Consider the following 15,821-nt stretch of genomic DNA (forward strand, 5'->3'; position numbering starts at 1 on the left):
CGTTAACAAAATTACACCAAATCCAAAGAGAATCCACCATTTTTTAAAAGTCTGAATAAGTATCACTCCACTTTTTAGTTGCTCGGCTTTCAGTTCCTTGGTACTTTGGATCTTGTAATCCTGCTAGTGCTCTAGTCATCCATACAGACTTTCAGGACAAATGGAGTGGACAAAGAGTACAATTCTCAAAAAAATCTGAATGACTTATGAGCCCAAGAGTAAAAATTTCAAAAGCATCCAAGTCCCATTTAAAAAAATGACTTCAGCACTAAATCCAAAATAATTTTCCAAATTAGGCATTAGGCTCCCCAAGTCACTTAGGCCCTTCTGAAAAATGTTACCCATGATGTGAATTTCTATGTGCTAACGAAAGCTGATGCTCAAATAAATTGGTTAGTCTCTAACGTGCCACAAGTACTCCTTTTTTTTTTTGCAGATTTATTTCTTTATTTAAACACTTAGGCCTTCTTTATTCATCAGCAAAACACTTTTTTTCCCCTTTGCAAGTCACTGCTAAAACAAAATAAACCCCCTCACATCTCAAGAAAGGTTCACGAGGGTGCAACTTCTGTTCAACTTATGGACAAAACAAAACCAGTTTGCTCACCATTATCTAATATACTTATAAACATGGAAACAGTGATTCTTCCATTGAATGACTTCAACTTGGATGGTAATATCTTGACACATTTCCCTGGGAAGGATATAACTTAAAAAGCTCTTAAGAACTAATTTTGTTGATATTATTTTAAATGCTCAGGAATAATTCTAGACTGAAGATTTATAAGAAAGAATCCCTAACCATCTCTTGGAAGTCAAATGTCCATGTTCTGTACAAACTCAGTGAGAGAAATTGCCTTCTTGACATGATGCTTATTTATCTCCCCTTCCTCTATTCTTTGAGGGCTTCTTTTGCATCATTTTCTGGATAGTATAATGCCAATTTAAACATTTTTACCTTTATGTGGCTGCCAAAGACTATAGTGATTTAGTGAATCAGGCATCCATCATTCATGTTTGCTCTGTCTTTTCACTGCATATGATTTTTAAGAAGAAATAAAAGGCAGGAGGGAGCTCTGGGTGCTACTTTCCACAGTAAATGCTATATACCAGCTACCCTTTCCATCAACAGATCTGGTTATAAGAATTTGAGCTTGACTCAATAATATTTTACCTACGTCTTCATCTGTATTCAGAAAAAAGGAATTGTTGTAGTACATTTACTCATGTGATTTTTGTTTCAGAAATACTGGACACACTATACTGTTGAGTAAGAACTTTCCCATAGGGACAACTCTGGCTTTTATGCCTGTATATGATAGATAGAAATAAAACATTGTTCAAACCTAACAAATTTGTTTACGAACAACATATATAGTGTAGCAGCCTAAGCATCAGGTTTGACATAATTAGACTAGAGCCGGTTAAAAAGCAGGCTAAAATTTTTGCAAAAATGTTGTCCTTTTTTTGAAATGTTGACAAAAAACATGTGGCCAGAATTGCAAGTTCTGAAATTTTTCAGTGAGCCCTAAATTAGACTCAGGTTACAATCCTGGTAGGGTTTTCATCATCTATTTAATGCTGATAAACTGAGTACCATACACCTTATGTTGTGAGACTCTTTCAGAAGAAATCTTAAAGACTAAATGTGGTGTGTTGTACATAGATATTAAAGATATAGCAACATTTTTCATAAGGGGCTTTCTCTGCTGACTGGCCAAAATTTCTTTTCTCACCATCCGATGTGCTGCTATCCTCTGTCCAAAATGAGAAAGTAGATGCAAATGTGTGAGAAACAGAAGACAGTATGTGGGTGTGCATGCAGATATCCCTTAAGATTTTCACCGCAGCCAGGTGTATTGCAATGAATCTTGCTTTAAAGAATGTCCACAAAAATGACATTTGTTTATGAGAATTTATATTACTTTGTTTATAGCATCACTAGTCAATTCTTCTCTATTTATATCGACCCTACCCATATGTGTATACCTATATCTATATAGACACACACAAAGATACATACATAAATTTAAAACATATACATATACATGTATGTGTAGATATGGATGTACATAATACAGAGATGAAGTGAGAGTATGTGTGTGTTTATACACACACGCACAGACACAAATATATGTGAAGGGGAGGGCTCATCTGCAGGTATGATCATCTGTGGAACATGTATTGCTAGACAACAAGATAGACTAAGCACAAATGTATAAGGTTTCATTGTAAATTACAATAATTGTGTGAGAGATTACAAATATAAAACAAATAGCATGAGTAGAATTAAAATGCACAGTTGACTATTGTAAAATGCTATGAGATCAAATTTAAACTACTAAAAATTGAAACATCAAGTCAAAATTTTGGAGAGGGCAGAGAATTTGATGTTAATAAATTTGAGAGGCTAACGGAGTACAAGTCAGAGCAAGCGTGCTGTGGGCAGGAGCTGTGCAATCTTCCTCACACAGTTCTGCTAATGAACCTCAATTTTCTTGACCAGTTAAGTATTCCAGTCCTGGTCATCTTGTTCAGAGCCTGCCAATTGTACCAAACTGGGTGGTGGTTTCTAGCAGTGAAAGGATAGTGCCTTAACTCACTGCACCATCTATCTAGCTGCTTATAGACAAGCAGTTATTAAGATTTAGATTTGTGTCTGTGGGCAATCAAGCCATTATTAAACTATGTAACTGTTTTTTCAACTGATAACCTGTAAATAATTCCCAATCTGTATTAAAACTGCTTGAGATCATTTCTATGTGTTTTTGCCTCTCGCAGCATTGTGGAGGCACAGTTAGAGAAAAAGGACTAAGAAGGAGAACGTTAGGAAATAATATAGGAAGGTTTTGTTTACCACAACTTGCGGTTCGTGTCCAGTGCAGATAAAAGCTAAAAGGACCATCTCCTTAAGGTAAATGAGGCTGGAATTTTGCTAGTGGACCTTGTGTCTGTAAGGAGAAGGGGGGACCTGATGTGTTTGCAGACCAAGGTCCTGCTTGGTATGGTCTACTCGCTTTATGGCAGGGGGAGGATGAGAGGATTCAGAAGGCAGCTGAGCCCTAGCAGTTATTGTGTTTAATGTGCACTGCTGTGTGCATTGGACGGCCTGTGATATACAGGAGGTCAGACGGATAATCTGGTGGTCCCTTCTGGCCTTAAACTCTATGATTTTATGAACAGAGTCTATCCTGAGTTTATGGTTCTAATGGTTCGTTTAACTCTGCAATGGACCCAGCTAAGTGAGAGGAGATGGGCATATAGCACTCCTCCCTATTGATAAATTATAGAGTTTATAAAGATACAGGACTCTACCCCTGTGTCTATCTTTCATTCACCTGAGAGTCCTGATCATTGCAGTGTTTCCTTCTGGCCCCTGAAACTGACCCTGAAAACTAGATAACAGGTATGTGTGTGAGTGCACATATGTTATGTTACAGCTTAGGGAAAAGTTGAAGGCAGAGGCTGATGGGGAGGATGGTAGAGAGAGGAAGTGGATCAGGCCTGGATTAGCCAGCGTGTCTTTGTGCACTTTCATGTGGCACCCATCTTCATGCCCCTCCACACCCCTCCCCCCCAAACCACTGAGGGGGAATGCCGTCTATCTGCCCCAGCTCCCCAAAAAACAACAAGAAACAACCCAGGGCCAGGAAGGAGGTGGGGAGATCCTGCCTGCATGCTGTGGTGAGAGCCCATGGACTGGAGCAGGGAGCCAGGCCACCCCTGCAGGGTTGTTGCTGTGCTGGGGTAAGTGTACTGTGGGCTTACACTCCAACCTTCCCTCTGCTCCGCACCCACTCAGGGCCTTCCACCCCTCAGGACAAGGAAGACAGGAGGGCCCCTAATTGCCAATGCACACAGAACCCTAAAATTGTTTAATCTGGCACTGATCAGCATGTTTTGAAACCCCAAATGTCACTGAATACTTTAGCAGAAGGCTGGGTATCCATTCATCTTTAAATGTGCACAAGGCTTTCCTCTTCTGCTTAAAGAAGGAACTAACAAAAGCAAAGACAGAAAAGATTAAAGAAAGGGTACCTAGTAATCAAAGTAATAAAGCGATCAAGCGGGAGAGAAGAGGAGAAATTTGGAATGAAAGCAAGGACGAGGATATCTAATTTGATGGGATCTGTCTGATGGTACTATCATAGGGTTGCCAACCCTCCAGGATTGTCCCAGAGTCTCCAGGAATTAAAGATTAATCTTTAATTAAAGTTTGTCATGTAATAAAACCTCCAAGAATACATTCAATCTAAATTGGCAACCCTACACTAACACCATATGCCAAATGGGGTGCTGCTTCCTGCTCTGGACCCACACGACTGCATTATGTGAGTCTGATATCACCTGCTTCTCACTTTCAGCCTGTCCATCTAGCCATCCATTGCATCAAATAAGCTGCATCATGGCTTAATATACGTATCCTGCAAGGATTGGGGATAGAGGACCAGGCCTCTGGAGACTCTGACTAACCAGTTAAAATTAAACTTTTTTTTTCCAGTTGGGCTGCAATGACTTATTTATACAATTTCTTTCATGATTGCTAGCTATTTCTTTTAACATTATAACTTGTACCTGGCCTCTCTCATCTCCCGCTAGAACTGTCTCCCTGATGTCCCAATCACACTCTGATCTATTTTTCTTTTCTTATCTGTTGGATGGATGCTAATATGACACATCCCACCTCTAAAACAAACCATTTATTTTGGAAGTTGTCTGTCAGAGTATTTGAAGCATCAAAAATGAAAATGAATGTTTATTTGGCTACTGGGTGCGTTGTGTCTTGGTGTTAAATTATTTCTTGAGAAGTGGATTTTTAAACTGGCAGGATGTGTGTATTGTTTCCTTAAATATGCAGCAGGAAGTCAGGCAGGAGGGATGACTGGAGAAGGTTCTGTGTAGAATGTCCACAAGTGAAGCAGAGAGAGCAAGAGAGTAGTTTAAGGGATTCTACTGTTTTCTTTATTTTAATAAAATCCATGCTGTGTCTAAAAGAAGAGACTCTTTCTGTGATTCTTTGCCATTGTCATATGACTAGTCATACATTCATTTTCTATCCTAGAGGTAATATTTATTTAAATTAATGCATAAAATGCAAATTTCAGTGAAAAGGTCCTTTAAAAATTAGATATCTTGAATAGCGTCAACTAAGGTATTTTTAAATCCATTTTTCATTTTGGTACGTACTCTGTTTGCATACACATGCACACAAAACTCCCTTTGCTAACAATGACTATTATGTTTTCCTATCAAAGAAAAGACAAACGCCTACTCTTTAAGGGTCTGATCCAATGCCCACTGACGTACAGAGCAACCAGGATGACTTCAGCTTTTTCTGCTTGAATGTTCTATACAACTTTTAACAGAAGTGGAAAAGTTGAAAGGCATAGAGGAATTCTCTGGGCCATTTCTGGATCTACGACCACAGCTCACAAATCCTTCCTATTGGAGAAGAATTCCTGTCATGGTGTTTCAGTTAGAAGTCAATAGGTCCATAACTAGGATCGCCAGGTGCTGAGTTATCACTATAAATGCTACATAACAAAAATTCAGTTCTCTCTGACTTACCATGGTGTGACTCAGCCAACTGCTGCTGCAGTTTTCCTCTCCTTTAACATGAAGAGCTTTCAGGGATGAAAGGTTTTTCTCTTCCAAGTTCATCAGTTGGGCTGCTTTTCTGTGGAGCCAAGATTTCATTCCCTCTTGACTGTAATGTATGCCATTACTGTTGTGTTCTCTGTCACTCAGGGTTTGCCTGTTTTGTGTCTCATCCTTTTTGTTTTCAAGTGCCAGTGAAATGTTCACAAACACGAGTCAATTTATGCTCTATGCCTCCTTGAATAACCACTGGCTCTGAGTCACTCTGTCATATAAGCATTTCCCCTTGCAATATGCATGTGTCCATGGTTTATACTTTCCTCTTCACCTTTTCTGGGGGGAAGACTTTCTTGGACATTATAGGGGCAGCCACCTCTGAAAGGCTGAGATGATGTGCCACACTTCAAGTGGTTTTGCATGTTATGGGGTGGACACAAAGAGACATGAATTCCCAGCAGTCTCACTGAGACCTTTAAACTGACCTCTGAATATGACCTTGGTGATCTCAGAACCATCTGAATGGTTGATATGGGTTTGGCATGTCTTCCCTAAATATGAAAATGTTCTCTTTACCATAGTTATCACCCCTCAAAGATGCTGAATAGATTATTCTTTGAGATAGGATTGTGTTACAATACTGATAGGAAAGTCAAGCAGGTAGCTGGTCTCGTCTTCCCCTCTGAGTAAACTCAAATTAGCAGCTCACTGAGGAAGGGATAGATGTATACTGTATCTTCTACTTGAGAGAGAGATACTACTCATTAGATCAGGGATACAATTTTTAAAAGTGCCTATGTGATTCAGGCACTTAAGAGCCCCTCTCTCATTGAAAGTCAGTGGAACATAGGCTGCTAAGTCCCTAAGGTTATGTCAACACAGCAAAAAAGCCCCCATAGCAGCGAGTCTCAGAACAGGGGCCAACTGACTTGGGCTTGTGGGGCTCATGCTGTGGGCTGAAAGTAGATATTTGGACTCAGGCTGGAGCCTGGGCTCTGAGTCTCTCATGCCTTACTGGGTTTCTAAGACTGGGCTGTAGCCCGAGCTTGAACATCTATTTTTAGCCCTGCAGTGAGAGCCCCGGGAGCCCGAGTCAATTCACCTGGGCTCTGAGACTTGTTGCTGCAAGATTTTTTCTTTTTCTTTTCTTTTTTTTTTTTTTTTTGCTGTGTAGATGAACCCTATGCCTCTTTTGCAAAGGAAACACAGGCACTTTTGAAAATGTTATCCCACAACTATAAGCCCCTTAGTAAGGACCCAGGCCAGAGCTAATAAATCCAAAAGGCCAGATTTTATACCGGATGTAAGATGGGTATTAAGGAAATGTAAAGGGCACTTCTGGATAGGAGTGTATAAATACTGACTACTTTCATGTCAGTAGAGGTCTCCATATGCACCTTTACCATCCTTTGTAAATCTATTTAGAGACTTGACCCGAGGCCCAGTACTGCTCTGACTTGTCCATATCTTTTGGGTCTTCACAAAATTATTCAGTAGGTTCTGTGTAACTTCTCTTCCAACGGTATTCCCTCTGTAGCTCCTAATTTGCGGTATGTGTGATTTAGCTTCCCATATCAGCTCCTTCTTCTTAGCCTTCTTTGAGAGCGAGAAGAATCTGCTCTGGGAAATATGTTTGCATTCACCTCAGTATCTGATCTGATTTATCTGTAACACCCACTTCTCTGAGGTTTTGGAGCAAAGAGTTGCAGCCTCCTCTTTAAAGCAGGCCTCTTCCGCAGAGTGAATTGGTATCCAAACATGCTGAGTTGTAGTGGTGGTGGTGGGATGCTTATTTGGATAGCGCCCTTCTAAATTTTTCTTCCCTTTTCTGAATCTTTTTTCTTTTCCTGTGAGGAAGTTAGAATCTTTTCCCTGAAATATGGGATATCTGTGACTCTGAAATGTCTTTCTGTTTCTATTGGCTTATCTGAAATTGTTCATTTGTTTTGAGGATGGTAATTTTTTTTCAAACTACATTTTAATGATTCAGAAGTCCAAAGTAGACTGGCCAGATACACAGCTGCTGTAAATTGGCATAGCCCCACTGACTTCAAGGTAAGGATCTTGCCAATATATATTAACATTTCTACAATTTCCTGCTCTGTGTTCTTTTAAAATTGAGGCAGGATAACAGTAAAAAAACCAGCAAACATATTATTCCACAAACAAACAAATACTCCTTTAACATACAAATTCACTAGGGAGATAATGAAACAAACAGCTCCTTTCATTGCATAGCTATGGGGAGGAGAAGCCAATGGAGCAATTCTTTCCTTTCTGTTGACCTTTCTTAACAGGATGTGCCTCTTTTCTGCCCGAGAACACAGTCAGAGAAAGATACCAACCCCCTTCTTTCCCCCCACACCCGTAGTGTCCAAGAGTTGTAAATCCGCAGTCCAGTCAAATTTGGAGGGGGGAAAAAACAGCATGCAGCTCCAGTCTGCCAATCTGAAGGTCTTTTGAAATAGAGTATTCTGGCAGTGGGCTCCCCAGGGAATGGCCCTAAGTCCTAATGATAGCAGAATGTTCACCAGTGCAAATCAGCCAGTGGTAATGGTAGCCTAGACAAGGCTGCCCGTGTTTTGATCCCCATTGTTTAGATGGCTATGAGCAGTGTTAGATAACATGGTGGTTAAAACATTGGTGGCTAGCCGACATGAGTGTTCCCGTCTTTGCTACCAGCTGTGCAGCTCCAGTGGTGGTAGCCAGGGTGGGAAATTTTAAAGAAAAAAGTCTAGTGTGGACCCAGAATAAGACACTGGCAGATATGGAGAGTGGTGTGAATTGCAAGGCCTCAGAGGCAGCTCTGACAGGCATTTTAGCTCACACAGACACTGTGGCTCCAGAACTCCCTGTAGGGTAACAAATATACGTCCACTGTTAAACCCCATAAGGAAATGGAACATGCACTCACTCCCCTCCATGGCCAATGAGCTCTGCTGGCTGGTGCAGAACAGAAGCTGGGCCATGGCACAGCTTCTTCCAAACTTCCTTGAGATAGCTAGTGATACTAAAAGTGCTAGCACTGCATAGTCCTTGCACTGATGTAAGCACAAGGACTGTCATTTTCACCAGGCACTTGCACACCTGCTCACTGGCTGGTTGCATCATGCTCTATAGGTCAGAGAATAGAAAAATCCTTTGAATCGTTTTTCACGCATGAACGAGATGAACAAATAAGGTATTGTTTACCAAGAAAAATATATGCATTAGTCATTCAAGTTTTGTCTACTCACAGATGTTAAGTTACATTATTTTAATTTAATTTTAAACCAGTTCAAACTGCTGTGTGGACATACTTATTTTGATTTAAGAGTGGCTTATTTCACTTTAGCTTAATCAACGTAAACCAAACCAAAATAAGCCTGATTTAAACCAAAACAAGAATGCCCACTTGGACTTTTGCACCAGTTTAACTAAACTGGTTTGAAATCACACCTCAGATTAAGCTGGTGCAACTTCTTTGCATTAACAGGTTCTATGGTTTAGAGGCACCCATAGGGCATATCTCTAGAATAGGAATAAAATGCTGCAATTACCTTGTAGCATATCTTGCTGCAGATATTGCATTCTTCAGAAGATGGGCATTGTATGGTCTTACAGAAAGACAACAGTTATAACATTGTGCCTTATCATTTATAATCCAGTTTTGGACTAAATACATTAATTTGATGCCTACACTATCCCCAAACTTTCAAGAAGACAAGAGAGCCATCAAAAATGTCACTTGTATACTTAGTTTACAGGCAAGTGCTTGTCACACCAAGGAAAAGAAGAGTTACAAAAGAACATGAAAATAACAAAAATACATGCATAAAAAGTGGCTGCATTGAGAGATATTTCTTTTTGAATGGGAGATACTTTAGTATTTAGCAAATCAATTGACAAAGAGAGTCACAATCCTGCTCTGCAATCCTGTCCCCAGTTTTTATTGCTCATGACATATTACATTGTACCATATATTGCACAGGGTGATGAAAATTCCCCAGCTTATTTAATTGCAACTCTTCAATGAATTTGAAAGGGAATGCTTTATTGCCATTTCTTTAATTTATTACTTTTTTAGCTGATGAAGTATTTTATTTTATTAACCCTTGTATTTGAGACCTGATGCTTAAAAAAAAAAAAAAAAAAGAGGGGCCCTTGGCTGTATTGTGAAGGCCTGGAACTGAATAATGCCCTTTAATAATGAGGGATAGAGCTATGGCTTTCGCTGATGGCTGTGACCGGCTCTGTGACCTGATTATGTCGCAGAGTGTCAGCAGCTGAGACACTACAAAAGCGAGCGCATCCCATCAAATCTATCTCCATTGTAATCACTCTCACTGCTGAGAGCCTTGTTAGGAGCAGAGAATCCATCAGGCCTCATTAGCACCATTTACTATCAAGAAGCTCAAAGAGCAAATGTGTGCCCTCTCATCAGAATAATGAGAACCAATGTACATCTATTATCGAATTGGATCAACAATGCCATTCTTTCTGTTTAGTTTTGCAAGCTAATTGCAGATTAAAAATCTCTACAGATAGTTATGTATGTTAACCTCTGTGGATTGCACCAAAGGTTCTCTATATGTAGAAGGTTTTCATATCCAGGGAGTTCGGTACATGTTCAATGTAGACTGAGTTCTTTAGATGATATTCTTAAATGATACTGATATCATTCTTTAAATCCACTGTATAATTAACATGTTCATTATTCATGTATATTAACACTGACATTATTTTCACATTAATATCAAAAAAGGAAAATTAGGTGGTTTTGTTCTCTCCTCAGCACAACAGAGTTTTATAATATTAGATTTCACTTTTTTAACATGCTATGTTCTTCCACTCTATGGTGTCATTTCTATTTTACAATCCCTCAGGTTGACAAAATGAGTATTTTTCTTCTTCAAAAGGTCTTGCCCTTATTATAAAATGACTGCATTTCCTAAGCTGCATTGCACCCTCACTTCAAACCCATGTAAATCCTGCTGAAGTCAACAGGATTGCATGAGTGTAATTGAGGGTAGAATATGGCTGTATATTTTAGTCAAGTAGAAAACTGGGCTGAGGGTAGCCTTTGTAGTAGCCATCACCATAAAGCATGCTTTCGAATCTGTAGTGATTTAAAAGCTAGGGATTCAATAGGCATTACCTCCTTCCAAAATATTAATACCAACAGTTAAAACATAAAATTTCTATGCTTTCTTCTACGTGCAACAGAGTCAAAAAATAGTCTATTTTTCTGCATCTGAAATAATTCCAAGCGCAAGTTGTACAAATGGGCTTCTTAACTTTGAAGACAGAGTAACCTAATTTGCGTGTGAATACAGACAATTAACGTAGACTTTTCCACTTACATGATAACAAACTAATCAGATGATGTAAATTTGTTATCTAACTGATAAGATCTCTTCTACTATCTTGGTTGTGAAAAACTCAGGCTTCTCAAATGAGTAGTAGTGACATAAGAAAAGAAATCATACCATCATTTTTAAATTCCAAAATTAAATCAATACAAATTTGCTACATAAAATGTTGTCACACTTGTATAATCTGGACACTCTGAACATAAAAATGGTTGGAGTTGAAGGTCAAGTCATATGTCACCCAAAAAGCAATTTCAGCTAGATTTGCAATAGGATTTCAGATTTGACCTATATTATGTCACTGTGTTACAAGGGATTAAGGATCACCATATATTTAGTCAACAGACAGACAATTATACAAGACCTAAAAAAGAAGGGGTCTGCAATTCAAATGTTTGCGCGTACAAATGGTAAATCACCTGAACGTAACTTTTCAGAGATGACTAGTGATTTGTGGTTCCAAACTAGAGATTCTTTGAAGGAGCCTGATTTTCAGAGGGCAAGTTCTCAGGACTTTTTGAAAGTCAAACCCCCTTAAAGGGTCTCAGGTCGAGCACCCAAAAAAGCAGAGGTACCCAAACCCACGACTCATTTATGGATTAAGTTTTAAAAATCAGACCCACCATTTTTGGTGCTTTGCTAGAATTGTATTAATTGGCAAGGACAGACTTGACAGAACTCCTCAGACTAAAATGCGATATGTCTGTTACATGGACGGATAGCATCAGAAGCATACTATAAGCCATAGACTATTATAGAGATGGCTGCTATAGAAAGCTCTTATTATTTTTATTATTATTATTTATTTACATTGTGATAGTGCCTGGGAGCCCCAGCCATGAACCAAAGCCCTACTGTGCTAAGCACTCTACGGACACACAACAAAAAGTCTCTGCTCCAGAGAGCTGAATAGACAGAAAGACACCGTACTTTTATTTAACAATAGAGAAAGAGTCTCTTTTTTTTTTCAGAGCCCCTCTCTTTCGCTGAAACCTGTGGAGTTATTGGATTTTACTTTACCTGTAGAATAACTAGCAGTACCCTGGCCCAATTGACCATAGTTTCATTCACTGGTATATTCATAATACTAATTCATTAAGCACCTGACTTATGCATATATTTCACTTACATGTTTTCTGGAGAGAACATGTAAGGAAAAACTACTGAAAAACTGGCATGAATGTATATTTTCAACTCTTACAATTTACATCTTAGGAGCCAAGTGTCTCTTGTGAGAGAAGGATATGCACTATTTCTGGAGCACAGATATAAAGAAGCAAGCCTTCTAGATGGAGGTGATCTGACTATGAATTATAGGTATTATAACCAACTTTTCTTCCATACCAATACCCCATGCCTCCAGAAATCTTAATAGGCTTTTGAGAGCCTCCATTTAAAGCTGGCTGCATAAAATGATCCCTTGATGAAAAGGGATTGAAACAAGGGTTAAAGTAGACATTGAAAGGTTATTGTAGAGGGCACATTGTTCATACAATCCTCCTTTAATATGTGTGGTGTGCACCTGCGATAAGATGATTCATTAGATAAGGCCTCACTTTGACAAGCTCCATCGTTCAACCCTCGGGGTAGTGATGGAACAATTCTGTACCCACCCAGTAAATATAACAAGGTCAGCATTTTTTCTGGGACTTAGATGGGGAGACTGAAGCTCAGGATGCATCTTTGTTTATGTTTTATGTAAAAAAAAATCCCCATAAAGTTTGAGGATACTGTTTTTGTTTTGTATTGTTTCACTGATCAGAAAAATGTAACCTTTGTCTCTAGTAAAAAAACCTCAGTGACACAAAATTATGCAGAAGAAAAGAAGAACTTACAATTTGTGCTTTTTTGAATTATAAGTCAAAAACTGTAGAATGAAACTTTATAATTACTGATATCCAGGGCTGTACCAGTCCATCAAACATCTCCTGAAGTGTCTGTCATCAGCTTGAATTTTTCATTTTAGTTGTATCTATTCTAATAACAGGTATGTTTTTTCGTATAGGAGTACCAAGTTAGCAGTATTAATCTTAAACAATATTATTACACTTATTATAATTCTTTTATAATATTATTTTCAGTGAAACAAACAGTCACATTACTTTTGTTACTGACAGATGATAGAATAGAGTCAGTCAGAGATCATGATTCAGGAAGGTATTTAAGAACCTGAAGTCAATGGGATCACTCATGTGCTTAAAGTTAGGCGCATATCTTTCTGAACTGGGGTCTGTAGCAGGACCAGAATGATATCAGCTTCAGTTAAGACAAATAAGAAACTCTGTGAATAAGCATGATATGATGAAACTTCCCATTTAGAATCTCAAAAATCTACAAATTATCGTGTTTAAAACACAGTATTAAAAGGCTTTTAAAAGACAACAGAGCCTCTTGAATTTGCACTAATGACTGGCAGATCCATTACAGGGTGCTACATTTTGTGATTTAATAAACAATGAGCAAATAAGCATATTAAATCAAAGATACTGCATTACAAAATATGCTTTGTTAATTTATTTTAAAAATTTATTTTATTATAAATTTATTATAAAAAATAATGCAGTCTTAGTACTGTAAGACTCCAGTATAGATTTCTGTTATTAAATCTGTGCTTAGAAGTGGGGAGAGACTGCTGTTTTTTTGGTGACAATTATCAGGTTCTTGAATTAGCAAATCGAGACTCAGCAACAATCTGCACACTTAAAATACCACATTGTTACATTCTTGTTATCTCTTCCCAAGATTGTATTATAAAAGCAAAAGCTAAACCATTTTCAGTTTAAAAAACAAATTCCCCATTCTAACAACCCCCTTCCCCCGGTCCTAAACATTTCTATTTCTTACCTTTCCTGGTAAACATTATTTATTTATCCTCAATATGTGCACTTACAAATTGCTGTCATGCAAAAGAAATTCATTTTTATCCAAAGATCAATCTGCCATAAGAATTCACTGTTTTCTCCATCTTCCACTCACCTGTCCTTGTGCATTAGTGACTAGCTGACCTGTGACCCCCTGAAGACTGGAGAGTGCATTGCCAAAGGCCTGTGAGCTTGCTATTGAGCCCATGGCTGCTGCTGCTGCAGCCGCTGCTGCTTGACTTGCCAGTGGATTATTAACCAGCTGAAAACCAAAGAAAGAAAAGATCACAGTAAAACCACTGATGAGCAAGGAAGCACACAAAACACAATGCTAAATGAATATATAAATGCTACAGTACTAACATAGGGGAATACTCCAGTTTATCCCTAGAGCTTAAGCACTTCTTCAGAGAGCTTTTTATTTCTGATGCACTGGTCCCTTTGACAATGAATGTATCTAAGAATCCCAGAGGAAATTCCATTGTCCTGAAGAACACAATTGTCTTATCATTCAGAGTTATGTTTGTATTTCCTTCTTAGGTGCATAAGCTAGGTACCCGAATTTTGCATCTATGTGAAATCAATGAAAGTTCAGTCTTTGACTTTAAAGGGAATGAGATCAGACCTTAAGTTTGGCCATTAAGATCAGAAAGAAACCTTCTTGCTTAGTATTACCTCAGCTCAACTACTGAACCCAAATATGAGAAAAACCCACTGCTTCTACTGGTTTATACATTCAAGGAATATGTGTCAACACAAACACAAATCACAGTCTGAAACTTGACCCTATGATTAGGTTAAATGGATGTCAACTGAAAATGAATAACCATCTCCACAACTTTGTATTTGCAAAACTATGGAAAATGTATTGATATAGTTATTATTTGTTCTTGCCTGTGAATAATTAATTCCGGGGTTCACGTACAGTTCTCCAGCTGTCTGCATATTGCACGTCTTTTGCCATAATGACATGCTCAATATAAAACATAGCATGCATAAAACATTTTCACTGATGGACCAATTTTCAAATGGTCATCTCAACAGGATGTCCAAATCCCACGTAAGGACACTCTAAGCAACACTTGGGTTTGTAAAAGAACAAGTATGTGTTTAAATACAGAGGAAAGTGTCTCACTGAGGATTCAGATGTCCTATGGGAGACTGGTGCTAGTCGTATAAACCAAGCCACAAGTGCTAGGGAACGTTCTGGTGATGAAGAATGATTGGAGAAATGACTGGTACAAGAGATTAGAAGGTATCCATCAGACAGATGCTTTCTGGAATGGAACATCTCTGAACCAGATGAAAGGCTGGTTCAGGTGTTAGCCTAGAACTTGGGAGACCCACGTTCAATTTCTTGCTCTGCCACAGACTTGGGCAAAAAGAAAAGGAGTACTTCTGGCACCTTAGAGACTAACAAATTTATTTGAGCATAAGCTTTTGTGAGCTACAGCTCACTTCATCGGATGCATTCAGTGGCTAGTGTCCTTTTTCTTTTGTAGAGAAGCAAAGTGTGCGTTGTAAATGGTTTGTCTAGTTTTTGTAAAGTCCAGCTATGAGGAAGTTTGTGTGGAAGGTTGGTTTTTTATGAGAGTATCCAGTTTTGAGAGCTCATTCTTAATCTTTCCCTGTTTGCTGTAGAGGATGTTGATCAGGTGGTTCCGCAGTTTCTTTGAGAGCGTGTGGCACAAGCTGTCAGCCAGAGGTGAAAGTAAGCCGGTACGCCCTGGTATGGCGTACAGGTAAGAGCCGGTGCGCCGTACCAGGACCGGCTTTCCAAGAGGGCAATATAAAGCCCTCGGGTAGTGGCGGCGGGGCTGCAGCAGGGATTTAAAGGGCCCCGGGGCAGTAGTGGTGGCTGTAGCTCCGGGGCCCTTAAATTCCCCGCCAGAGCCCCGCCGCCACTACCCCAGGGCTCGGGCAGCAGGGCTCAGACTGGGATTTAAAGGGCCCCGGAGCTCTAGCCGCTACCCTCCCGGGGCCCTTTAAATCCCCGCCTGAGCCCTGCTGCCGA

The 15,821-nt window shown here is 39.2% G+C and overlaps 1 protein-coding gene across 1 annotated transcript in view; it reads right to left on the reverse strand.

Annotated features, from left to right (window-relative positions):
* POU6F2 (POU class 6 homeobox 2) overlaps positions 1 to 15,821 on the reverse strand; it is a 386,987-nt gene that overhangs the window by 55,115 nt on the left and 316,051 nt on the right. The window contains exon 6 of the mRNA XM_007058726.4: positions 13,923 to 14,069. Coding sequence (XP_007058788.4) covers positions 13,923 to 14,069 — 147 coding nt within the window. The remainder of the gene's footprint in view (positions 1 to 13,922; positions 14,070 to 15,821) is intronic.

Source organism: Chelonia mydas, chromosome 2 (genome assembly GCF_015237465.2).
Source record: "Chelonia mydas isolate rCheMyd1 chromosome 2, rCheMyd1.pri.v2, whole genome shotgun sequence".
Taxonomy (NCBI): domain Eukaryota; kingdom Metazoa; phylum Chordata; order Testudines; family Cheloniidae; genus Chelonia; species Chelonia mydas.